The sequence below is a fragment of the Quercus robur genome, chromosome 9 (genome assembly GCF_932294415.1).
Source record: "Quercus robur chromosome 9, dhQueRobu3.1, whole genome shotgun sequence".
Lineage (NCBI taxonomy): Eukaryota > Viridiplantae > Streptophyta > Magnoliopsida > Fagales > Fagaceae > Quercus > Quercus robur.
This window is the reverse complement of record NC_065542.1, coordinates 16,238,657-16,264,805: the sequence shown is the minus strand read 5'-3', so window position 1 is coordinate 16,264,805 and position 26,149 is coordinate 16,238,657. Positions and strand designations below refer to the sequence as shown.

The window sequence follows — 26,149 nt, the reverse complement described above, 5'->3', positions numbered from 1 at the left end:
AACTGAAAATCAAGTGTAAAAATGGTTCATTGATCGTATCGATTTTTAAAACCATGATTTTTTCTTGAATGTAAATCCTTTGTCCCGCTATTTGTTTTTTACTTTGTGTTTTATCAATCATGGTATATCATGTGTTTGATTTTATTTTTTCTCATTTTAAACTTTAGTTACTTTATAAGAAAATTCAAATAAAAACATGACAAATTGTAATTAATAAAAAAAAAAAAAAGTGAAATACAAAAAATTAGACAAATGACTTGTATGCGTTGTAGCTCTAGCTTTATTATTCAAAATTTCCTTTTTTAACATCCTCTGCCTTTTGGACAGAACAATACCAACAAAACAGTACGCAGTGAATTGTCTTTTTTGGTTGCAATGTTCCTTTGGGACCCTCATTATGTAGCCCTCCCTAAGGACCCCCTCTATCCCAGCCGACCCTATAATTGAAAAGAAAATAAGGAGAAAAGGACATGCTCCCCCACCAAGCCTCAGATCCATTTCGGTACTTCAAACTAGTAAACTTTTTGACTTGTAATAGCCTACTAAATCTTCTAAATCTACAAGTTTGAACAAGAAATTATGTGCTCCTTTACTATAACTTATTTTTCAACCTTATAAAATGTTAATTGTTTGAAAAAAAAAAAAAAAAAAAAAAAAAAAAAAAAAAAATTTGTGGGTAGAAAAAAAGTGAAGTGTAAAAAAAAGTTGTACTTTAAAAAAAGAAAATATTTAAAACCAGGAAATATATCAAAGCGGCACTATAAAGTTCACATTTTCCGCAAAAGTAGTTTGAATGAATACTCCTTTAGAAGTAAAAGAAGATTTGAATACTCCTTTTACCTATCCCCCTGAGCGGCAAAAGGCTAAGAAAATAAACCGTTTCTTTAAACCGCCATAAGCCAAAAATTGTTGAAAAAAAAAAAAAAAACACTTTTAGTAGTAACAATGGCTAAGCCGTCCGGCCATGAAACATATATATTTTTTTAGTTTTGGTAATCCCACCTTATAATGTTTATCCAAACTCCCTTGTATTCATTGATGGGCCCAAATGGGCCTCTGTTTTGGTGTCGTTGCAAATAGCTAAAACTTGTTCAATGTCTTAACTGTCCAAGAAACAATTTTGTCTTTGCTCTCTGCCTCAGGACATGAAACTCTGTCACGCGGCGATATACCCTGTCCTAAAAAGTTAACAAAAACCTGTTTTGATTCTCTCATATATACTATTTTATAATTTATATATAATACAAAATTGATTAAGTTTGTCTGTAATCCAATATACAAAATCTGGTTTGAGTTTTGTGTGTATATATATATATATATATATAGGTAAAAAATTTTAACTCGTGGAGATGTATTCATAGGAGAAACCAAAAAAAAAAAAAGTCACAACAAAGTGAATAAATAGATTTTATAAACTTGGTAGGTCGTGTCCAAAACACACACACCCTCTATAAAAACTTGGAACAACCTCACTTATTTCACTCCCCCCACAACACACACAGAGACATACACAAACTCTCTCTCTCTCTCTCTCTCTCTAGCTCTAACAATTTTTTTTGTTGACATAATGTGTAAGCTAACTACTTCTATCCCCTGCAATTCATCAGATTCCCCTTACGTCCTCCTCACAATCCTAGAATCAGAGGACAGCATGCACAAGGCCCCATTACTATCCAGAGCCCAAGCATCACAGGAGAAGAAAAATTCTTCATACAGAAACTTGAAAACACAGAAAACCCAGCTGACTTTGGCCTTCATAGAAGCCATTTCCATAGCCAAAATTGCTCTACCTATGATACTTACAGGCCTTTTGCTTTACTCTCGCTCCATGATCTCCATGCTCTTCCTTGGCCGCCTAGGTGAGCTCGAATTAGCCGGAGGTTCCCTCGCTGTTGGCTTCGCTAACATCACCGGCTACTCTATTCTCTCCGGCCTTGCTATGGGAATGGAACCAATTTGCGGCCAAGCTTTTGGTGCCAAAAAACATACTCTTTTAGGCCTCACCTTGCAAAGAGCGGTTCTTTTGCTCATGCTTATTTCAATACCTATTTCACTTCTCTGGCTAAACATGAAGGAAATCCTTCTTTTTTGTGGTCAAGATGAGACTATTGCTAGAGAAGCACAATCATATCTTCTCTATTCACTCCCTGACCTATTAGCTCAATCTCTTTTGCACCCATTACGCATCTATCTTCGATCACAATCTATTACTCTGCCCCTAACTTTTTGTGCCACTCTATCAATTATCCTTCACATACCCATCAACTACCTCCTTGTTTCACACCTAGACTTAGGAATCAAAGGGGTTGCTTTAAGCGGAGTTTGGACTAACTTCAATCTTGTAGGTTCTTTGATCATCTACATCCTTATCTCTGGCATCCATAAGAAAACTTGGGGAGGCATTTCGTTGGAGTGCTTGAAAGAATGGAAACCTTTGTTAAATATGGCTATTCCAAGCTGCATTTCAGTCTGCCTGGAGTGGTGGTGGTACGAGATCATGATTTTGCTATGTGGGCTATTGATAAATCCCAGAGCAACCGTGGCATCCATGGGCATTTTAATCCAAACCACAGCGCTTATCTACATATTCCCATCATCAATAAGCTTCAGTGTATCCACCAGAGTTGGTAATGAACTAGGTGCTAACCAGCCCAAGAAAGCAAAACTAGCAGCCACTGTAGGCCTTTCTTTCAGCTTCATATTGGGATTCTCGGCACTGTTATTTGCAATTATGGTGAGGAACAGTTGGGCTAGCATGTTCACACAAGATAAAGAAATTATAGGCTTGACATCACTGGTTTTGCCGATAATTGGTCTTTGTGAGCTTGGAAATTGTCCGCAAACAACAGGCTGTGGAGTTCTGAGAGGGACTGCAAGGCCTAAAGTTGGAGCACACATCAACTTGGGTTGCTTTTACCTAGTGGGAATGCCAGTGGCAATTTGGTTGGGTTTCTATGCAGGGTTGGACTTCCGAGGACTGTGGCTGGGGCTTCTAGCAGCGCAGGGCTCTTGTGCTGTGACCATGTTGGTGGTATTGGGTCTCACAGATTGGGGCTTAGAAGCCAAGAGAGCCGAAGAGCTGACCGGAGCTGTCCTTCTTGATGATGACAGCCAGAAGATATTCAAAGCTGAAATCAAGGAGCCTATTTTAAATTTATCCGAGGACGTAGATCAAACTAAAGAGGTTGAGGAACAGAAGAAATTGATAGCTGAAATCAAGGAGCCTATTTAAATTTATCCGAGGACGTCGTAGATCAAACTAAAGAGCTTGATGAACAGAAGAAATTGAAAGCTGAAATCAAGGAGCATATTTTAATTTTATCCGGGGATTTAGATCAAACTAATAACTCGCCTGTTTAATTTATTAATCCCTTTTTTTTTTTTTTTTTTTTTTTTTTTTTTTTTTTTTGAGATTTTGTCTAAGCAAAGCTGTATATTAGGGGGTACATATAAAGGTGAAGAATTTTGTAAGGGCCTGGGTAACTAAATAGGAAGTTTGTGCTACTTCCACGGAATCACTTTTGGATTTAAGTGAAGTAGCATAGGGTTCAAATTTTGTCTAGTGACCTTCTACGGAATCACTTTCGGATTTCAGTGAAGTAGCATAGGGTTCAGCTTTTGTCCAGTGGCTAGTGGCCACTGAACCCGTCAGGATACGGACACATGTCCAAGACTGGACACAGGTCCAGTGGCTAGTACAGAAGCTGGATCCAGTAGCATAAAAGTTATTGTAAAATCCGCCATTTATGTTAGGAGATAAAATATCAAGTCACTAAACTCTAGAAGTACCTGATAATTTTACCTATGTTCAAAATTTTTGTAGTAACAAAGAAATCAAAAGAGACTTTATTTACTTGCGTCTATCTCTTGCATGATCTCAATACTCTTTTTTTTTTTGCTCATGAATTTTGGTTTAGGTGATAAAAAATGGCATAGAGTTAAATGCCGATACACAAATAAATAAAAACATAATTTTCATCCGAAGTGCAATATTGAGGCCTACCTAACTCATAATATTTTTAGAGTTATATATATTAGTCCAAATTCACTTGTGGGTCCAAATCTATTGTACTTGTTGTACTAGAATATATATATATATATATATACACACACTCACACAGGGTTGAGTATATGCTCATTATATCAGGTTCTAAATCCTCTAGAGATAAAGAAGGCATCATTTGGCCAAGAAGGCTTCTACGATCAACTTCACTAGTTAGTCTCGACAAAACACAAGTCGTCCTTCTTAGCGGACCGCTTAATCGATCACGAAGGTCCAATTCAACACAACCCTAGTCAAAGCCCTTGGTACGATTCCAGTCCTTTTAATCCATGCACTTACAGTTGACATCGACCATGAGAATCACAAACTAAAAGACTTGACGAGAGGCTTTGCCATGGTGACCCAACCTACTCCTTATGCAATGCCATCATGGCAAAATATGGTTACATCGTACGAAGACCATTTTGTCCACCCTCTATTAGAAGTTCATTTTTCAATAGATTAAGAAGTCATGGAGATTTAATTGGTTTTAAAAACCGAATCGGATCAGCTAGTTGAATTGGTTCAACACTAATTTGGTCTGATAAAAACTCCTAAAACCAGTATAAAATTGAAACGAAAAAAAAAAAAAAAAAAAAAAAAAGGGTCAAAAACGGGGAAGCGAGACAAAAAAACTGTTTTTGACTGTACCGATTTTTAAAACTATGAAAAAAAAATATTGTTTACCAATTATTAGGTTAATTTACCAATTATGGTTATTAATCTATTAATTTACCATAATTAAAATACCAGAATCAACAATGGCCAAATCTTAAAACCACTATGAGTGAAACCTTCCCCAACAAGACAATCCACTATAGTAAAACCTTTATACTTAGATTTTAGCCATGGACTTATTGTAGAAAACTTCTGCACTTTCAAAACCTTTGAACTCTTCTTTGGAGTTTAGCCCTTCACGAATGATTTAACCTTTCTATCTGAGCAAAACCCTTGTCAATGGGTTGGGAAGATTACACAATGGGGTGACCTTAATTTAGTTATTGATATAACATATATAAACACCATTTAACTCAAAAACTTTAAGCCTAAGAGTGTGGGCTCAACTATGATATATTAATTACTTACTCTTCTCATTAATTAATACTCACTGTGATAATTCACTTATACGTATATACCCAACATAATTCATTGTTATGGTTTCAGTCCTAGTGATCCACCACTTATACCATATATTTCACACAATATCTAATTGCTAAGAGTATTTATTCACGTAGGGTTGTAAATGAGCCAAGTTTTGCCGAGTAGTGCTTATTTGAGCTTGACGACAATAAAAATCAAATAATCAAGCTTGGTTTGAGCTTGAGACAAGTCTAAAAACAATGTTTGAACTCAAACTCGTGAGAATGCTAAAAAGCTTGAGCTTAATATTTAGCTCAAACTCAAGCTTAAGTCAAGCTTTTTAGCATGGTATCCAAAAAAATTGCATTATTAAATGTAAAAGATAGACATTGGATAGAGACATTGAGAGTGGCAAGTAAGAATCTTAGTTTTGATAGAACTGGATTGTGAAGTTAGGCAAAGACTAGAAGTCTAGAAAGAATTACATTTGTAACTGAATGGGAAAGACTTACATAGTAACATATTTCAGAAATTTACAAAGATTGTTGGTGGGAGAAAAGCTATACATGGGCCCACTTAGATTAAAAAAAATATGTAACTTAAGTCTAAAAGTGTTCCATGGTCAGTTTAGAGGGAGTGTTAAAAAAAAACTAGAGGAAAGAAATTAAAGGGTAATGGTAAGTGGTCTCATGTGGACTATGTTATGATTAAGATATGTGTAATGTCATAATAATAAGTTTATTTAGTAAACATATATCAAGCTATAAACAAGCCTAATTAAGCTCGGCATGTTTTGTATCGAGCCCTATTGTTCACGAACAATTATTTTTGCTTGGGCTCGGCTTACTTATCAAACAAGCCTAAAACTGAGGTTCAAGCTTGGCTTATTTATAAACAAACAAACAAACATGTACAAGCTTTTTATCAAGCCAAACTCGACTTGTTCATGAACAGCTTAGTTTGTTTACAACCCTAATTTATTGTTATAATAACCAGATATGATATCAACTTACTAAGATTTAGTAATGGATAGTTTTGGATAAAAAAGGGTATTCATACTTTCTTGAATATTTGACTATTCCTTTGAGCATGTGCAATCCTTCTATCCCACACACATCGAGTTATTATAGGGAAGAATCCCTTAGAGATGACCCTTAAATGCTGGCAAGAGGTTTCACAATAGCTGTAAATGTTGGTGTAATTTTAATAAAAGAAGGAACAGAGCAAGCCTAATTAATTAAGTTCACCCATATGGTTGAAGCTCCCACTTATCCCTATTAGGTTTAAGTTGATTTTGAATTTGACCCATTGCACTTCTCATTTGAATTTGATAATGGGTATGTAAGATAATTTTATTGTACAAGTCAGCCTAATACTTGGAGAGGGGGGAGGGGGGTTAAGGGGCCAAATTCAATTTGAGGATTCCCACATTACCTCTTTTTTATGATAAATGTCCGGTCATACATTTCTTATATTTTTGTGGAGGTTATTAATAAACCTTAACTAGGTTTTTAATCACCTAAATACTAATAATATATATTAATTAGGAAATAGAACCCATATGCATTGGCAAGGCAAAATTAGATGAAAGCTCGGATTTGTGTGAAAACACAAGAGCTTGTTTAGACCTCCAATTAAAATTACTATGGCTAGATTGCTTTTACTCTAACTTTTCTAAGTGCAGAACAAGAGTAAATGAAGCGTAATAAACCGATAACTACTCTAGTGCATAAACATGAATAACAAACAATAAAAGTAAAGCATAAAAGTAAGGGAAGAGAGATGCAACCACAAAATAACACCAAAACGTGTTATCGAAGAGGAAACTGAAGAACTCGGCGAAAAACATCTCCGCCGCCCTCCAAGCGGTAATCGATCCACTAGAGAATAAAGTTGGAGTACACGAATAACAAAAGACTCTTAAAGCCTAGTCTACCCAATGTACTTAAGCCCTCAAAGCTCCTGCTACCAACAGATTTCTTGGAGTCATGTCTTCTTTAGCTTTCCGGATCTCGCAATATGCCCGATTGCATCCGCCAGGCCTCACTGGCTTCTTTTGGCAAATCCCCAAAACTTCCTAAGTTCCAAAACACTCTCTACACTCTGAAAAGATGTGGATTGTGTTTGGGTACAAATCTCCTCTCAAGGTATGACAATGGGAGAAGGAAGGAGAAGATGCTAGAATGATTTCTCACTAAGGATGTGTAGTTCTCTCTCTAAAAGATGGGTGTGTGTGTTGTAGAAAACCTATCTAGGGTTTTTTTCTCTGAATTGGCCTCTCATACTTTTGTGGGTAATGAGGGTATATATAGTATGGGTGAAAGGTAAGAAAGTCACACTCAAAATCCTCCAGGTAAAGAGTTTCGCGAGTATTTCGCGGGAAGGTCTTACCCGCGAGTCACTCGCAAAATCCTCCAAGCTGGCATGACTCTTCAACTTCCAACATGTGCTTCTCATGTGCCCTTTTCGCGAGAACCCTTCTCGCAACCTACTTGCGAGCCAATCGCAAAATTGCACTGATTTTTCATTTCATGCTCGATTCTTCACCAACTTAATACTAAAACCAATATAATAAAATCTCACAAAATACAAAGAAAAAAATTAAAGCAGTTACAACATTTTTTGTTATGAAATAAAGCCAATATAAAACATAGTTGTCAATCACAACTTTATACTAAACAATAATTTAGTTAGGGCAACTTCCAAACCACTAGAATAATCCATAGCCGTAATATATAGTGGATAGTTTTACATTGAACTTGTAGTATTTATGTTTTACGATATATGATATGACGGATTTAGATGATAACACAGACTTAAAATAAGTGGAGTTACAACTTACAAGGAGATAACATCGAAGAAGAAAGTTTTGTTTTGTAAACCTATTAAATATATTGAACTTTATAATAATGCGTTTATTTAGTAAACATATATCAAGCTATAAACAAGCCTAATTAAGCTTGGCATGTTTTGCATTGAGCCATATTGTTCACGAACAATTATTTTTGCTTGGGCTCGGCTTTTTTATCAAACAAGCCTAAAACTAAGGTTCAAGCTTGACTTATTTATAAACAAACAAACATGTACGATCTTTTTACCAAGCCAAGTCCGACTTGTTCATGAATAGTTTGGTTCGTTTACAGCCCTAATTTATTGTTATAATAACCAGATACGATCTCAACTTGCTAAGATTCAGTAATGGATAGTTTTTGATATAAAAAAAAAGGGTATTGAGGCAATTTTTGAGTATCTGACTATTTCTTTGAGCATGTGCAATCCCCTCTATCTCCCCCATACACCAAGTTATTATAAGGAAGAATCTCTTAGAGATGATCCCAAGATGCTGGCAAGAAGTTTCACAATAGCTGTAAATGTTGGTGTAACTTTAATAAAAGAAGGAACAGAGCAAGCCTAAGTTGAAGCTCCCACTTATCCCTATTAGGTTTAAGTTAATTTTGAATTTGACCCATTGCACTTCTCATTCGATTTTTTTTTTTTTTTTTTTGAAATTACTTCTCATTCGAATTTGATAATGGGTATGTAAGATGATTTTTATTGCACAAGTCAGCCTAATACTTGGAGAGGGGGGAGGGGGATTAAGGGGCCAAATTCAATTTGAGGATTCCCACATTACCCTTTTTTTTTATGATAAATGTCCATGTTAGTCATGCATTTCTTATATTTTTGTCGAGGTCATTAATAAACTTTAACTAGGTTTTTAATCACCTAAATACTAATAATATATATTAATTAGGAAATAGAACCCATATGCATTGGCAACGCAAAACTAAATAATAATTTAGTTAGGGCAACTTCCAAATCACCAGAATAATCCATAGCCGTAATATATAGTGGACAGTTTCCCATTGAACTTGTAGTATTTATGTTTTACTATATATGATATGATGGATTCAGATGATAGCACAAACTTTAAATAAGTGGAGTTACAACTTACAAGGAGATAACATCGAAGAAGAAAGTTTTGTTTTGTAAACCTATTAAATATATTGAACTTTATAATGAAAATTTTGACGTGTATGTGCGATATATATATATATATATATATATATTGGTGGAACTCTATACATCCACAATAGATCTCATTTGCAAGCAGCTTTTTATTAAAATGACATGGTCTCTCTCTCTCTCTCTTAGTCATGTGTGTGGGCGACGTACGTGTTTTCTACTATGCATAAAAATTATATGTGACATGACTAATTTGCTCTCTGAATGTGTTTCCCACACAAAATTAAAAAAATGTTGCATCATATAAAGGCTAATAGGAATAGGAGCTCCTAATAAATTTTGGAATATTTTTGCTGATGATAACACAAAAGGAACATATGCAGATGCCCACGAGTTAGTGCAACATGCAATAACCCCTTAAAATGATGAGTCAACTAATAAAATCTTGTAGAGTCAGCCTCAAGACTCCCAAAAAAAGAGTTTTCCCTTTGAGCTAGCTTTCGTTGCATTTCCTTTTCTTTGAAACTTGAAAGTTAACGTTGATCACAATATTGGCCTAATGGATTGGAAAATATTTAAAGTCTTGGAATCTGAGAAACGATTTGATTAGGGAATCAACAAAGTATTTATGCCATTATACCATAATTTCCTTTACACCGTAGCCCACGCCAAGGAATGAGAAATGACCAAGGTTGGATATGTTCGATTCCCCAAGTCAAGTCATCCTAGTTGAGCTTAAAGCAATAGTGTATTACATAAGGTTGATCATTCTTCGACTTTGTTTCTTGCTAAACTTATTCCTCAAACTGATTTTGCCTCTTAAATTACCTAATTTTATTTCTCTTCTTACTTTTATTTGATAGTTAATTGTATTTGTTATTTTTTATTATAGTTATTTTTTATTTTTTATATTCTTTATAAGTAATAGATTTTTGCTTTATGGATTGAATCCTAAACTTTTATAAACAATTTTTTTTTTTTTTTTTTTTTTTTTTTGCTTATCAATAAGGGAAGTCAAGGTGAGACAATTGACTTAAGAAAAATAAATAAATAATCACAAAGATTAAAGATAGCTACGAAGAGAGGCATCCACATCATCATAAGCGATTAATCTTCAACAAATTTGTCTGTTAGAAAAAAATTAACATCAAAATCAAAATTTTTTTTAAAAAAAAATTTTAAATATAATCTTTTATATAATCATTTTAAATTTATTTTGATATTGCTCCGAATCAGTAAGGTGGATGATCTGGCTTCGGTGGGCTACTGAAGCGGTTGAAGGCCTACAAAAAGCAAGCGCAGTCAAAGAGGAGACCGGAGAAGACCGGCCAAACCCCCTCCGATAGCAAAGTTAGTCTTACAGTAATGAAGTTCCAAGTATTTGGGAGTCAAGTCTCAGAAAAGTTCTTATCTCTCTCGGGTTCAGACCGGTCCTTTATATAGAGATCCTAGGGACGGTTATTTGTCCAATAACCTCCCCAAGATTCGTGGAAGCCAACGAGTCCGGAGTTAACTTCCTCAACGGCTACTAAAATTATAACCGCTAATGAAAGTTAACTTATTTAATGGATTCATGGCGATAGTTACGGGTTTAGTAACCGCTACAGAAAGTTGAAAGTTCTCCAAGTGTTGCGTATTCGTTCGTCTGGTGTAGGACGGATTGGTCGTCCATGGACATCTGATGATCGTCCATGGACGACCTTCATGGACGAGTTTATCGTCCATGGGAGACTTCACTGATCAGGAGTAGTATTATTGTCCATGAACATTTTTCCTTCTTCTGGGGTGATTCTTGGTCCAACTTGCTCAATTGGCTCTGGACGATACCTTTGGACGAACAGGAGTTGGACTAATTTTCTGCTTCCCTATCATATTTAATAATTTATATTGTCAAATTGTCTTTGTCGCTAAAAAATCAAACTCATTGGTTGGGAACACCTCCAGTGGGCTTCTACAAGCAATGCAAGGGGTACTAATCAGATATTCAGATGCTTGGGGTGACTTAATTGAGTATTTTGGGTTAATATTGCAAAATCTGAACTTAATTTGCGTTATAGGAACTGTTGAAAGTTATTTGAGGTTTTGAGGAGAGAGACTGAATTTCGGTATCACCATTGCCGAAATTCAGCCAAAAGTATGAGAGAGAAGAGAAAAAATGTTGAATTTCGGCAACGTGGATACCCAAATTCCTCTGCCCAATTCTACTGCACGAGTCCTGTGTCCTGTGTGCCCAAGTGTGGAGTGCTAAAAAAAAGCAATTGCGGCAATGCCATTACCGAAATAGGGAAAAAAAAGAAAATATTTTTTTGGTAATTGTGGTAATGGCATTGGCGAAAATGGGGAAAAAAATTGAATGGAATTGTGGCAATGTCATTGCCGAAAATGGGAGGAAAAAAAAAATGTTGTTGCAGAAATCTGGGAAGAAATTTAAAAAAAAAGTGTTACGTTCATAATATTTTTATAATACTTTCACAACAAATCACAAGTAATTAATTATTATTAGTTCAAATTTGATTTTAACACTGAGATTACTTTTTTAATCTAATAATAACAACCTGCCACTTAAAATTTGTTATAAAAATATTGTAAAAATTGTATGTACCTATCATTTCTTAAAAAAAAAATAAATAAATAATAGAATTGTGGCAATGGGATTGCCGAAATAGGTATAGAAAATTTTCACCTATTTTGGCAATGCCATTGCCAAAAAAAAAAAGAAAGAATTGTGGCAATGGGAATTTCGGGAATCCCATTGCCACAATTCTTCTTCTTCTTCTTTTTATTTATTTATTTTTTTTATTTTTATTTTTATAGAATTGTGGCAATGGGAATTTCGGCAATCCCATTGCCACAATTTTTCTCTCTCTCTTTTCTTTTCTTTTTTTTTTTTTTTTTTTTTTTTTTTTTTTTTTAAGAATTGTGGCAATGGGAATTTCGGCAATCCCATTGCCACAATTCTTCTCTTTTTTTTTTCCCTCACATTTTCGGCAATGGCATTGTCGAAATAGGTGAAAATTTTCCGTGTTCCCATTGCCACAATTCTATTATTTATTTATTTATTTTTAAGAAATGATAGGTACACACAATTTTTACAATATTTTTACAACAAATTTTAAGTGGCAGGTTGTTATTATTAGATTAAAAAAGTAATCTCAATGTTAAAATCAAATTTGAACTAATAATAACTAATTACCTGTGATTTGTTGTGAAAGTATTTTAAAAATATTGTGAACATAACATTTTTTTTTTTAATTTCTTCCCAGATTTTGGCAACAACATTTTTTTTTTCCTCCCATTTTCGGCAATGACATTGCCACAATTCCATTCAATTTTTTTTCCCATTTTCGGCAATGCCATTGCCACAATTACCAAAAAAAAATTTCTTTTTTTTCCCTATTTCGGTAATGGCATTGCCGCAATTGCTTTTTTTTTTTTTTTTTAGCACTCCACACTCGGGCACACAGGACACAGGACTCGGGCAGTAGAATTGGGCAGAGGAATTTCGGTATACACGTTGCTGAAATTCAACATTTTCTCTCTTCTCTCTCATACTTTTGGCTGAATTTCGGCAATGGTGATACCGAAATTCAGTCTCTCTCCTCAAAACCCCAAATAACTTTCAACAGTTCCTATAACGCAAATTAAGTTCAGATTTTGCAATATTAACCCAAAAGATTCGACTTAATTACCCCAAAATTTGTAGGTATAAATGTCTTTTTTATTAAATTTTTATTTCCACCAAATTAAAGCAAAAAATAAAATAAAATGAAACTCAATATTTCTCACTCGTATTGTAATTTGAGGTAGATTTCAAACCCAACGTGTAGGCAATTCCATTAAAGGTTAAGTTGAAACTACCTAATATTTTTCTTATGATTAATTGAAATTAGATTTTTTTCCACGTTGACTAATGAATTTTTTGTAGAATGAAAAATAAAAGGTGATGATACTTTGACCACACAAAAAAAAAAAAAAAAAAAAAAATTGAAAAGTAGTTATCATAAATTCATAATATTAGAACGTCCCATCGAAATTGGTTGCCAAAGAAACAATAAATTTAGGAATTTTTTTTTTTTTTTTTGGCTCAATGAATTAATGAATTTGGGGAATTTTTTTTTTTTTTTTTTGGGGGATTTAGTCAATATAGCTGTTGGCAAATTATATAACTCGGGCTATTTTGCATAGTATTTGTGTATGATTTGCTATAATAATTAATGATACAGATGCAAACATATAAGCTCCCGTACAACGAAGTTGACCAATTAGGCTTTGAAAGAGCAAGAGCATAATAGTGCATATGATAATAAAATAAAATTAGGGACCCACATGCATTGTAGACTAAGTGCTCGTTTGGATAGCACTTAAGTGCTGCGTCTGCGTTTTCACACTTTTTTTTTTTTTTTTTTTTTTTTCAGCCGCAACAGTAGACCCGTCTCCTGTGAACAGTGCACTTGTGCACTGTTCATGGATCCCACAAACTTCACTTTTTATCAACTTTTTCATTAAAAATGGGTCCCACAGTACTATTTACACATTTAAAAATTATTTTTCTACAGTGTTTTTAATTTTCAGTTTTCAGTTTCAACAAAATAAGTTCTATCCAAACAGACCCTAAAGTTGAGGATCAAACTTTTCTTGTTTTCTTTATGCTTTATGTGTGGTCCATGCAAAGTATCGTTGACCCTTTTTTTTTTTTTTTTTAATAATAATTGTACATGTGATCTAAGCTTTACGTACTTATACAGTAATACCTTCACCATGAGCTGTGTAGCCAAAAAATTTTGTTTGGAGGGGCTAACTTATGAGATTAATTTATTAGTTTATGCAAACTTTTATAAACATGCACAAATACATATATTTATACACATTATTAATATCCTTTATAATGAATCCTTAAATTTTTCGTTTTTAATATAAGTTATCAAATTGTCTACCAAAGTAAGTAAAAAAATTTCAACTAAACTTATGAAGTATTTAAAGATATGAATGATCCAAAATTTTAATAGACACAAGAACACATTTTGTAATAAAAAATAAAGGTGAAAAAAAAAAAAAAATTCTCTATAACTACTAAGTCAAGTGGACAATTTTTTTAAGAATATCATTGGACTAGTTCAAATATTCAGGAAGGCCAAGTCTCCTTCTTGTAGACTAATAATTAAAATTTTAAATATTTATATATAGTATTAAAATATTTTAAAAAATTTTGGGGGCCCATACCTCCCCACTCATACATGTAACTCCACCCCCGACTATGAGAGTAATCTCTTTGATAAAATATTTAAAAACATAGAAAGAGATCTAAGTGGAAAGTTCCGATTGGTATTGTTTATGGGTTTCAGGGTTTCTTAGAAATTTTGACCTCAAATTCGGTCTGCATTCATTTGGGATCAGAGTGTTTAAAGAATAAAATCCGATTAGCTCTCCTCGTATGTGATATATATTAGGATTTAACGGTTTTTCAATGATTTACATTATAACATGAGCTGGATTATATAGAAATACTGATACATGAAATAAAAAAATAAAGTCAAAATATGATACACGTATGAACAAGTAACAAACATGGTTTTCTTAGGTTTCATCAATGTCATGTCGGTGTACGATACATTCTAAATATAATATTTATTATGTATTAAAACCTCAATTTTAAGATTAAAAAAAAAGTTTCATTTTCTTCTTACATCATAACTTTTATCGGTGACATCTAAAATGTTTGATTTTTTCCACTTTATTTAATAAATATTTTGTAAATGTTTTCATTTTTGGGTAAAAACGGAGACTTTATTTATTTAATAAACATTGTTCATATAACAACAACTAAAGTCGGCCGTCGAGTATAGCGTCTATTAGTCCCTAGGTCAAGCATGTCCCTTAATTTAAATCATAAATCTATTCTTTATGATGTCGCTAATTGAAAATGTTTAAACAGAACGGTGTTTTTATTTATTTATTTTTTTTTATTTTTTTTTTCGTTTGTTGGAGAAGGAAGTCAAACAAAACGGGGTTGTGTGTGTGTTTTTTTTAAAGATATTAAGATATGCACATTATATATGAACGTTATTTCATTAAATGCCATATCATGTTGTTTAATTAAGCATTCCACTAACAACTTCAAGCATGCATAATGAATTTATTAAGTTTGTTATATAAATTTATTGAAAACAGTTTTTACTTAAGATCTCGTATTTTCAGTGTTTAATAATTATAAAAAATATTATCTTTAATATTCTTGAATATATAGAGCCAAAATTTGCTTTAGTTAAGTTCTTTTTGTCAAGTGATATATCAAGGTTTTAATTTTTGTTTTTGCTTTATTTGTTTACTTAATAAATAAATTTCAGTGAGTATCTTAACGAGCGAAATCAAATTGTTCACAAATAACTCGGTTAATTTTACATCTTGATACCCTATACCATTTAATAAATTTTAAAGCTGTTGACTTTAATTAAGTCACCTTTTAAATTCAACTTTAAAGTTTTTGATTTTGGTGAATTAACTCTTTAATTTAAAGGGTAGACTTTTGCGAGTCAGCCCCTTAATAAATGAGTACATTTTCTGATTTTTTTTTTTTATTTATTTTGAGAGAAGGGGGATGAGATAAGGGAATACACTCACACGTCAATACCAAAACTACATGCAACAATTAGTGTTGCGGAGTAAGTGATAAACCCCTTCTCAATATCACACCTTACCGATGTGGGATGACTCGATAATACTGAGTATCTTTTTTTTACCGATGTTACCTGTCATATTTCATATTGTATAATTCAAATTGAATTAGAAAATAGAAACGCATGCACGTTGGCGTAACCCTAAAAACAAAAACAAAAATGAGTGGGTATCTCTCAAGTCGACCAAAATGGGCATTTGCCCCTTTCGACCAAAACAAGTAACAAAATACTTCTGTTCTAAAACTATCTAGCAAAATGCCCATGTTTTGAAACTTGATTTTAAAAAAATCGAGTTTCAATAAAAAAACTCAATTTAATGAAAATCGAGTTACTTGCAAAATGTTACATGGAACTCAAGTTCCATGTAATATTTTTTTTTAAGGTTTTTGCCTATAACTCGATTTTCTAAAAATCGATTTTTTCATTGAAACTCGATTTTTAGAAAATCGAGTTTAAAACAAGGACATATAGCTAAATAGTTTCATAACATGGACATTTTGCTACTTGTTTTGGGCGAAATAGGCAAATGCCCATTTTGGCCCTCTCAAGTCTCAAAACATATTGGTATAATCAAACTTTTGACAACTTTAGGATATATTTAGCTATAGTGATGTTAAATGTTGCGGTGTTTGGTCAGCATATATTTATCTATAACGATGTTAAATATTACATTGTAGTTTAGTCAATTGATTTACTATTAATATTATTATTTTTGCCCCTAGAGCAGTGACCAATTCATGTTTTGCAAATGACGCTCCAAAAAATTGATAGCTTTTCACTGAATTTTGAATTGTGCATACGGATGGCAATACGATAGCACAAGATCAGATCAGAGGTGTGTTTTGTCCCTACTTAAGGGTAAAAAAAAAATTAGCGTGTGACGAGAGCATGGCTGGTTAATGTCAAAGTATGTAGTTGAATATATTTTTTTTAATCCCTAATGAAGTGGATTCGATATTAACGAGGTAGGAATGAAATAGAAAGGGGGAGGCCAGGGGGACAACCATGCATGATTCATGACAGTTATTAAGGGCCCGTTTGGTAATGTTGTTCTAGTAACGTTGTTAAAGTATTGTGACAATACGTGTAGATGAAAAAGTGTTGTGGAAATACGTGTTGTGTTGTTTAAACAACAAAAACTGTTATTTAAACAACACAACTAAATAGGCCCTAAGAGAGAAAAAAAAAAAAAAACCATGTGTTTTTAGTGATAATCAAGGTTGTCAAAATCAGGATCCTATGTAGGATCTTTTAACGTAGGTGAGATCGTAGATCGTAGAATTGGATCGTAAATTGTAAGATCCTACATATTTTCAAATTTAAATCAAAAAACACATTGATAATAGTTTTGTATGTTGAATAATCACATAAATTATAAATTCATCCATAAAAAATAAAAATAAAAACTTAGATTTGCATCATATGAATTTGCATGCCATACATCGCCAAGTCTATACTAACGAAATAAATATATTTAAGTTTTGACCTAATGTATCTAAAAAGTTCAATAAATGTTTAATTAGCAACCAAATACCAAAATATTTAACAAAACATATGGAAAATATTTTCCAAATTCTAAGTTCCAAGTTTGAAATCCAAAATAATTTAGCAAATGGAAACTAGCTAACTACAATATGAAATCCAAAAATAAGATAAATATTAAGGCAAAGTGAACATTTAATTATTCTCATTCTAAGGTTTTTATAACCACCGTCCTAAATTGCTAATCATTATCATCCATTTCATCATCTATGTAGACATTATATATTTGTATACTAGAACTGCAAAAGACATCAAGATATAATTTCACACTCAACTATTCAAGTTATACCACTCAGCAACAATTAAAAAGCATGCTCAAAAAAATCAATCAATCAATATACAAATACAAGCATAACTAATAAAATTATATACATATATATATATATATATATATATATATATTTTAGTAATATTAGAACACAAATTAGTATATTGATCAAATAATTTAACAACATTATAACTTAAAAGGCAGCAAAACCAATATCAAATTCTTCATTTAGAAATGATAAAGCATTCCTTCATGTTGATTACAAGTGAACTAGAAACTAGAAAAGAGTTGCTTAGGTTAACGTAATTTAAAAAAAAATAAAAAATAAAAAGTCATATCATTACAACATGAAAAAATAAAAACATTTAAAGATTCATCAAAACAAAAAACTTATCCCATAAAAAAAAAATTTATGTTTTTGGTAGAATTGGAAGGATCTCATACGATCCTATGATCCTACACGATCCTACCATTTTTATGATTCTAATGCGATCCTAAAAGTTTTGGTAAGATGGGATCGTAAAATTGTGCGATCCTATGATCCAGATTGCGATTTTGATATTCATGGTGGTAATAATATAAAAGATTAAACATTCAAGGCAAGGTGGGACAAGCAAAACTTAGCATATCACTGTTCTGTCAACCAATGAGGGACAAAGCATGATGGGATTAGGTAGGATAGAAAAATTGTTACCAAAGCCTTGACAATGTTTGTTTGCATATCTTTTTTTATCCCCTAAGAGCATCCATATTAGTGGATGTAAAACTTTGCAAAATACAAAAAGCCACCAATTTTATACATTTTGTCCCAAAAGATTTCCACATCAGTCTTTCTAAAACCGTGTATATTTACACATGTGCTACAGTAACCATGCATATATGCACGATTACTGTAAATGTGTATCTTATTATATTATTTTATTAATTTCACGTTCGCACATTTTTTTCTCTCTCTTCTTCGTGCACAACAAACTCAGTGACTTCTCCTTTCCTCAGATACACACAAACAAACCCACGCACAAACACATCCACATAAACAAATTAACACAAAGATACACAAACACAAACACACCCACACGGACAAACCAATAGAGATACAAATCGGTGCTAGTGTTGGTCGCTTGTGGATCGATGGATCAGTGCTGGTGGTGCTAGATCAAAGTTCTTGGGTTGACAGAAATGGGTCTAGATGCTTGTGAATTGGTATTGGCAGCAGAGATCGGTGCTTGTGGGTCAACGGGAATGGGTTTTTATGCTAGCGACGAAGATTAGTGCTTGTGGGTTGACTAGAATGATTCTCTGCATGTACATCTGTCGTTGTGGGTCGGTGCTTGTGACAGAGATGATGCTTGAGGCAGTTTAAGGGTCGAACACAAGTAGAGGAGATCTAACCAAGAAGGAGTGGAGATTAGACTGAGAAGGGGAGGAGATCTAAGTAACGGATTGTCTATGGAGATCTAACCGAGAGGGTGTGGATTAGAACGAGAGGGAGAGGTGATCTATGTTCAGAAATGGGTATAGAGAGACGGGTATAGAGATGGGTATAGAGAGAGAGCAACAAATCAGTGTTCAGAAAAATGGGTAGAGAGAGAGAGAGAGAGAGAGTGCGTATGTAAAGGGTAGTTGAGAGAAATAATAAAAAAAGTGAGAAAATTGATTATTTAAATAAAATAGATTGTAGAATAGATGGATTGATGTTGATGATTTTGAGAAGTGGGTATGTAAAATAGAAAAAGTAAGTTTTTAGTGTAAAATAAACAGAAAATTTTAGCCAAACTGATGCGAATGCTCTAACATAGCAAGTTAGAGAGCAGAGAATTAAATACTACCATATCATAAGATTCTTGACATTTGACTGTATATATATGTCACAAAACATTTGACTGTATGGTCTAAATTAAGGTTCAAAGTTTGAGGAAAGTGACAAGAGTAGTTAACATTCATGATTCATGCCTCTTTAGAGTCACAATATTATCTTCCAATTTTTTTTTTTTATAAACATAGTATCCCCATCATTTAATGCTGCATGGTCCTTCTAGCTAGGCGGCCTTTGACTAAATTTAAAGGCAAAGGTGTGTAGCATTGCACTACACAACACTCTTTCCTTGAGAGCAATGTATTCAACCCCATTGCAAAGTTGCGTTTCCCATTATTTTTTGATCCATTGCACTTATTCAAAGTTGCAAAGTGCGTTTCTCATTGTCTCTTCTTTTTAAAGAAGAGATGAACTTATACATATAATTTAAGTCGAAGTTTCCATATTCCATAGTATATTTTCTCAAACCCTGGAAGTCTGGAACAGGTCCATATCCAGCGGAACCTTGTACGCTATAACTATAACAATTATAATTAAAAATTTCCCGTTTTGATTTAGACAGTTCGGTGATTAAATAACCTCAAGCCACTGGATTCCAAGCATGTTACAAAGATAAATTGAATGTCGTCCTTGAACAAAGAGTCATCAAAGAAAAAACAATGCGAAATAAACCTCGTAGCCCATGGACCTTTACCTCCATCACTCCATAAGGGGACATTACAGGGGATCTTTTTAAAGAAGAGATGAACTTATACATATAATTTAAGTCGAAGTTTCCATATTCCATAGTATATTTTCTCAAACCCTGGAAGTCTGGAACAGGTCCATATCCAGCGGAACCTTGTACGCTATAACCATAACAATTATAATTAAAAATTTCCCGTTTTGATTTAGACAGTTCGGTGATTAAATAACCTCAAGCCACTGGATTCCAAGCATGTTACAAAGATAAATTGAATGTCGTCCTTGAACAAAGAGTCATCAAAGAAAAAACAATGCGAAATAAACCTCGTAGCCCATGGACCTTTACCTACATCACTCCATAAGGGGACATTACAGGGGATATTATTCTTCACATTTTTATTCGTAACATTGAACTATTGCATAGCTTTAAGGCCTTTAACTTCTATCCAACTCTATAAGCTAGGGTAGCCACAGGATTAGTTACATTGTCACAGAATGTTAAAAAGAAAAACCTAAAGGTACTATCGATTTTTCTATAAAAAGTTTATAAATTGACATAACAATAAATATCATTAGTACCACATTAACAAAATAAAAATAAATCTAATTCATTAAGTCATCCTCTCATTTAAAGGGTAGTAAAGGAGGAAAGTCTACTTCTAGATTTCTAATACCCTTTTGCAAAAAATGAAATATGCTATAAGCAGAGTTCGAAACTCTAGATTGGAAACAGAATCCACTCTATTTCATTTGAAATGAAAAGAATCTATTTGAAACATAAGATTTAATTTCCGGCTAAAATGAGTATTTACCCCTTTCGCCAAAACTTTTCGACAAGATGTCCATATTCTGAAACTATCTAGTAAAATGCCCCTATTTTAAACTCAAATTTCTAAAAATCGAGTTTTAATGAAAAACTCGATTTTTATAAAATCGAGTTATGTGAAATCAAACTTAAAAAAAAAAAAATAAATAAATACATGGAACTCGAGTTCCATTGAAGGAACTCGAGTTCCATGTAAAATTTCTCATATTACTCGATTTTCATCAAATCGAGTTTTTCATTGAAACTCAATTTTCTAAAAATCGAGTTTCAAACTAGGGGCATTTTGTTAGATAGTTTTAGAACATAAACATTTTGCTACATCTTTTAAGCAAAATGGGCAAATGCCCATTTGGGCCTTTAATTTCCTAAATCTAACAATGTATAAAATGACACTATTTAAAATTTTGAATGCCATAGCATTAGATACACATTTAGATTTATAAAATTTAATATAAACCATGAAATAATTTCATGATTTAAATGGAGGTCATCCTCAAAAGGCGGCGTCCTGAAAACCCATACCTAGTTCCATCCTTGCCCTTTCATGCTTATGTAAGATTTGGCCAATATATGAGTTCTGTCTTAGGCTCTTAGTAGCTTAAAAAGTTGCTTCTTTATAATCTCACTAAATGTATTGGTAAGCACAATAAATATGATTTCGAAGTCCTATCAAGCCCTTTCTCAATGTAATGTAAAATACTTTTAGTTACAACTATGTTAATTGCCATGTCATGGACAAAATTGGCTTCTGCCCTTTTCGGCAAAATAAATAGCATTTTACCCCATTTTCCAAACTAATTAGGGAAATGCCCCTCTTTTGAAAATCGACTTTCTCAAAATCGAGTTAAGTCCTATAGTGATGTTTTTAAGGACCTATAGTTACGTTTTTAAGGACCTGTAGTGGCGTTTTTTAACTCAAGCTCCATGAATTCGAGTTATAGGTAAAAAAATTGCATGTAACTCGACTTCATGGAAATCGAGTTACAAAACGCCACTATAGGTCATTAAAACGTCACTATAGGCTCCTTAAAACGCCACTATAGGGCTCCAAGAATTTTTTTTTTTTTTTAACTCGATTTTGAGAAAGTCGATTTTTAAAAGATGAGCATTTCTCTAATTAATCTGGAAAATGGGGTAGAATGCTATTTATTTTTCCCAAAAAAGGTAGAGGCTAATTTTGTTCGCCATGTCATACAATTGTTTTGAAAACGCATATACTAACAAAATAAATAAGGGTCATGCTAACGGGTGCCCTTAGGTTAACAATTTATTTTAGGAAAGTTTTAACATCACTTTTATGAGAAATAGAAAAAACTTTCAAAATATTAATTGTTTTTTTTTTCGTTAGCATTTCCCATAAAAAAAAAAATAAACCCCACTTGCTAAAAACATTGCAGCACAACTCCTATCCTATCCTACATATGGAATTGGCACAATGCATAAGTTTTATAAGTCGAAGAACACTTTTATAAGGTACAAACTATAAATATGAGGCCAAACAAATAAACAAGGACCACTTACCAGTGTTATTCTCCCAATTCCCGCGTCCCTCGTAAATTTATGCCTCTGCATGGTAATGTAGGCTTCAATAGGCGATATCAATTCTCAACAATTGGTAGCGTCGCATGGGGCTCAAATTCCAACCATGTCAGGAATTGCATTTCTCATGCAAAACATGACAAAACTTTACTTACAATTGGACCCAGCATCTTGTCTCAAAATTAACTGCATCTCATTCATTCAATTTTCTATTAATTTATTCATCATCTTTGGCATAAAGCCATAAGTTCTCAATCAATTATACATAAGGTTTTTTTTTTTTTTTGGGTTTTAGATATTGGTAAATTCTATTTTGTTAGATGGGGATGGATAGGAATTGTATGGAAGTGTATGGAAATAAAAAGGAAATTGACTTAATTCGAGATAGTCATTTTTCAAAAAGAAAGATACAGATTAAGAGAGGGAAATGCACTAATATACTAAGTAATTAGTTTATTCTTCAATAATATCTAATGTTGAATTACAATCATGTATTTATAGGAGACTAGGTCTAATGTCAATAGTCCACATGGTTCAAGATAATTGGCTAGTTAATTCAACATGTACTCTAGAAATTAAGTTATGTGTTACATGAGCTACATGTGCTCAAATCCTAACTAACTCCTCATAATCTCAACCAACTAGCTAACTAACTAACTAACTAAAAGAATTACAACAATAATTTCATATTCCTAACACATTTATTCAAAAATAATTGACAAATTCCATAATAATGTAATTTTAATTTTATCTATATTATGTCTGATTACAATTCCAAAATCCAACTCAAAGAAGACAGCTTTGATGATTTCGATTGCCTTTTGATCAATGCTCGATAAATCAAACAAGTGTTTTCGGCAACATTTCAATCATTGCTCGATTGATCAAAAAACTTTTCTCAATAAATCCACAATAACAGCTCAATCAATCAAAAATCATAAAAACAATTACTTGACATGTTCTAAGGAGTTGACTATTGCCTTGGTTTTCATGTGCTACATGCAAGCATATAACATGGTTTATTATAGTATATGGCTTCATAAGAAGTTTAAAGAACTTTGATGTGCACATCAAACAAAGAAAGCCTAAACCTAGTTTTCACCAACTCGTGAGTTCAGAAGATCAATCTTAATCCAGTATTTCTGTTTAGTGATCAAGATGGCTAAAGCCACACAGCCTATTCCCAATACCTTGTTGTGGAGTTGAAACCTTCAAGATGGTCCTTGAAGTTGCTCGGTTGGATTGATTGTGATCACTAACATGGTTTGTGAGAGGTGTTGATAGTACAAGAGTTTAGATTGGTTCTGATAATGCTAATCGTGAGATCATGTCAATAAGTTTATTTACCAAGTAGCGTTTACAGTCAATGGTTTTTCTCAGATTGTAAAAGTTCAATTCTATTAGCGAATATCTTTGCTAAGGTACAGGTATTACTGTAGTGGTTTTTCCTTTGGAGGGTCTCCACCAATTTTTCACTTCATTACCATGTCATTGTGTTCTTTATTTTACTGCTTTATCTGATGACAGTATGACACATGGAATTGTGCCACTTAACCTCTAATCTTGATCACATAATCTCCCGCCTAATAAACCAAAGGGTCAACACCAAGTCTTTTCAGTTTTGGCTCAAATAATAAGGAGATATAAAGTGAAATTATAGTAAGTTTTCGTGCATATAAAAAATGCTTATTACCAAAAAAAAAAAAAACCAAAACAAAGGTAAAAAAGTTTATAATTTTAACTCGTCTATATTATCATTAAGAGTCTTTTAATTCAAGGACATTGTCCGAATCTACAAATAAGGTGAACTATGATTCAAATCTCCTTTCTTGTCGAAAATCTTCAACACAACCACCTGTCACCATTATCTTGGCTACCAAACTTAGTTTTTATAAAAAAATGAAGTAGTCAATTCGACGACATAGATGATCAAGAATATTTGGCTGACGCAATGACACATAATATATAGGTATGGGACTGATTTAACTTTCGAAAATCTTTATTTTATGGAGCAAAGCAACCAAAGATGTGATTCCATTTACAACCAAAGATGAAAAGATACCCTAGATTTTCATCTAGAGTATCCGATAACATTTACATTTATTTATATCTAGGGTTATAAATCCGTAATAGATATTTAGAGGACCCACATTTTGCCTTTGAAGATAATGGATTATCAAGCTTGTCACTTTTCCGTCTTACTTTGAAAAAGGATTTCAACGTCACACGGCTTTCCTAGTGAAAGTCACTTTCCATCTTTTATTTCACATTGTTACGATTAACAGCCATTCTACTTCTATATATGAAACAGGCTTTTTGTCCTCGTTTTTCCTTTGATGACATGGCACATGAGTCACGGGTTGATTGATATTAGTCAATTATCGATTGGACTTTAATATATATTATATCATTAACGTTTAAAATCATCTTCATCTATATATGATTTTTTTATGAAATAAGTTGATTGGAATTTAATATATATAATATATATCATTAACGTTTTAAAAGTATTTATATTTTGAGGTTAATTAAAATGATTGTCCTTCTCAAAAAAAAAAATAATAATAATAATTATTGATGGTGCTACAAAATTTAATCTACTAGTTTTAAAACTTGTTAGTCCAAATAATGCTAGAGACATCTAAGTTTAACTACACACTCAAATTCATAACATACTTAAATGTCACCTTGTGATTTGTGCGCTAATTTTTTTGTCTCTAGCAAGTACCCATGGTGGTTGTTAGGAATTTTACCTAATTCCTAAAGTCTATGAGATGCGAAAGATAGAGGAAAAAAAATGTGCAAAAGAAATAGTCACACACAATACAAAATTTATGTAATTTGACAATATACCTACGTTTACAAAGTTGTAGTTATTTTACTATTCCAAGAAAAAATACAAAGGCGACGATTACAATACATCAATGAGCAAATCCTAATCTCAAGTAACAAAGAAAAACGCCAAACAATGAGATCAAAATAGGCAAAAACATGACCAAATAAATACCCAAAACAACTAAGTTTTTTTTTTTTTTTTTTTTTAATCTGATTTAAATCACTAACACTTTAAGTCGAATGGGATCACAAACCGTATCAAAACACAAAACTATCCAAACGGTGGTGGTTCTGTGTGTAAGTGCTGATAAGCCTAATATTCAATCACGAGTTGAAAGTCAAGTATTTTATGAAATTGGGTGTAAGTTTTGGTGTGTCGGTAGCCGGCCTGACTGAAATTTTTTAATTCCAAAAATATCCAAATGCGAGATCAAGGAATATGCTGACAATCTAGTTGGCATCCTTGACGACAAGTTTGACTGTACACACTCTAAATATCTATATCCTAACTCCAAAGTGGAAGTAACACACACCTCATGATCTCCTCTATTGAAGCTATAAGTGAGAATGGGTCAGTGTCAAAGAGTTGGCCACTGACAAGTGGACCGAAGACCAAAGAGGCTAAGATTATTGGTAGCCCCCTCTCAAGGAGACAAGACGGCGCACGTAACAAGACCTATTGGGTTGGGAGAGACCAAACCATGGTTGGTTTGGAAATTACGTAGCCTTCACCCCCTTTACGTATACATGAAAGAGTAGTACGTACGTGGTTTTTTGAAGAATTTCAGTGGCAGCAATAGCCGTGTCAAACTTTGGTCTCTTGGTGAACATCAAAAGCCAAAAGCAAAGCCCTCCCACAAGTGTATGTGTGCGTTCC

General features: G+C 33.0%; 1 protein-coding gene across 3 annotated transcripts; it reads left to right on the top strand.

The window, feature by feature from the left end:
* Positions 1 to 1,472: 1,472 nt before the first annotated feature.
* On the top strand, positions 1,473 to 3,853 carry LOC126699727 (protein DETOXIFICATION 49). 3 transcript variants are annotated; one of them, XM_050397690.1, is made up of 2 exons: positions 1,473 to 3,090; positions 3,219 to 3,853. In XM_050397690.1, the coding sequence occupies exons 1-2, from the start codon at positions 1,568 to 1,570 to the stop codon at positions 3,358 to 3,360; spliced, it is 1,665 nt and encodes a 554-aa protein (XP_050253647.1). In that variant the 5' UTR covers positions 1,473 to 1,567; the 3' UTR covers positions 3,361 to 3,853. The 3 variants fall into 3 exon arrangements, with proteins under 3 accessions (XP_050253647.1, XP_050253645.1, XP_050253646.1); XM_050397688.1 differs by having other exon boundaries at positions 1,473 to 3,184; positions 3,268 to 3,853; XM_050397689.1 differs by having other exon boundaries at positions 1,473 to 3,853.
* Positions 3,854 to 26,149: the final 22,296 nt, after the last annotated feature.

Bases quoted from the DNA above. Each gene is read 5' to 3' on its own strand.
- LOC126699727 (XM_050397688.1), top strand. From the start codon at position 1,568: ATGTGTAAGCTAACTACTTCTATCCCCTGCAATTCATCAGATTCCCCT. The intron at 3,185-3,267 runs GTTGAGGAACAG...CAAACTAAAGAG, and splicing joins ACGTAGATCAAACTAAAGAG to CTTGATGAACAGAAGAAATT.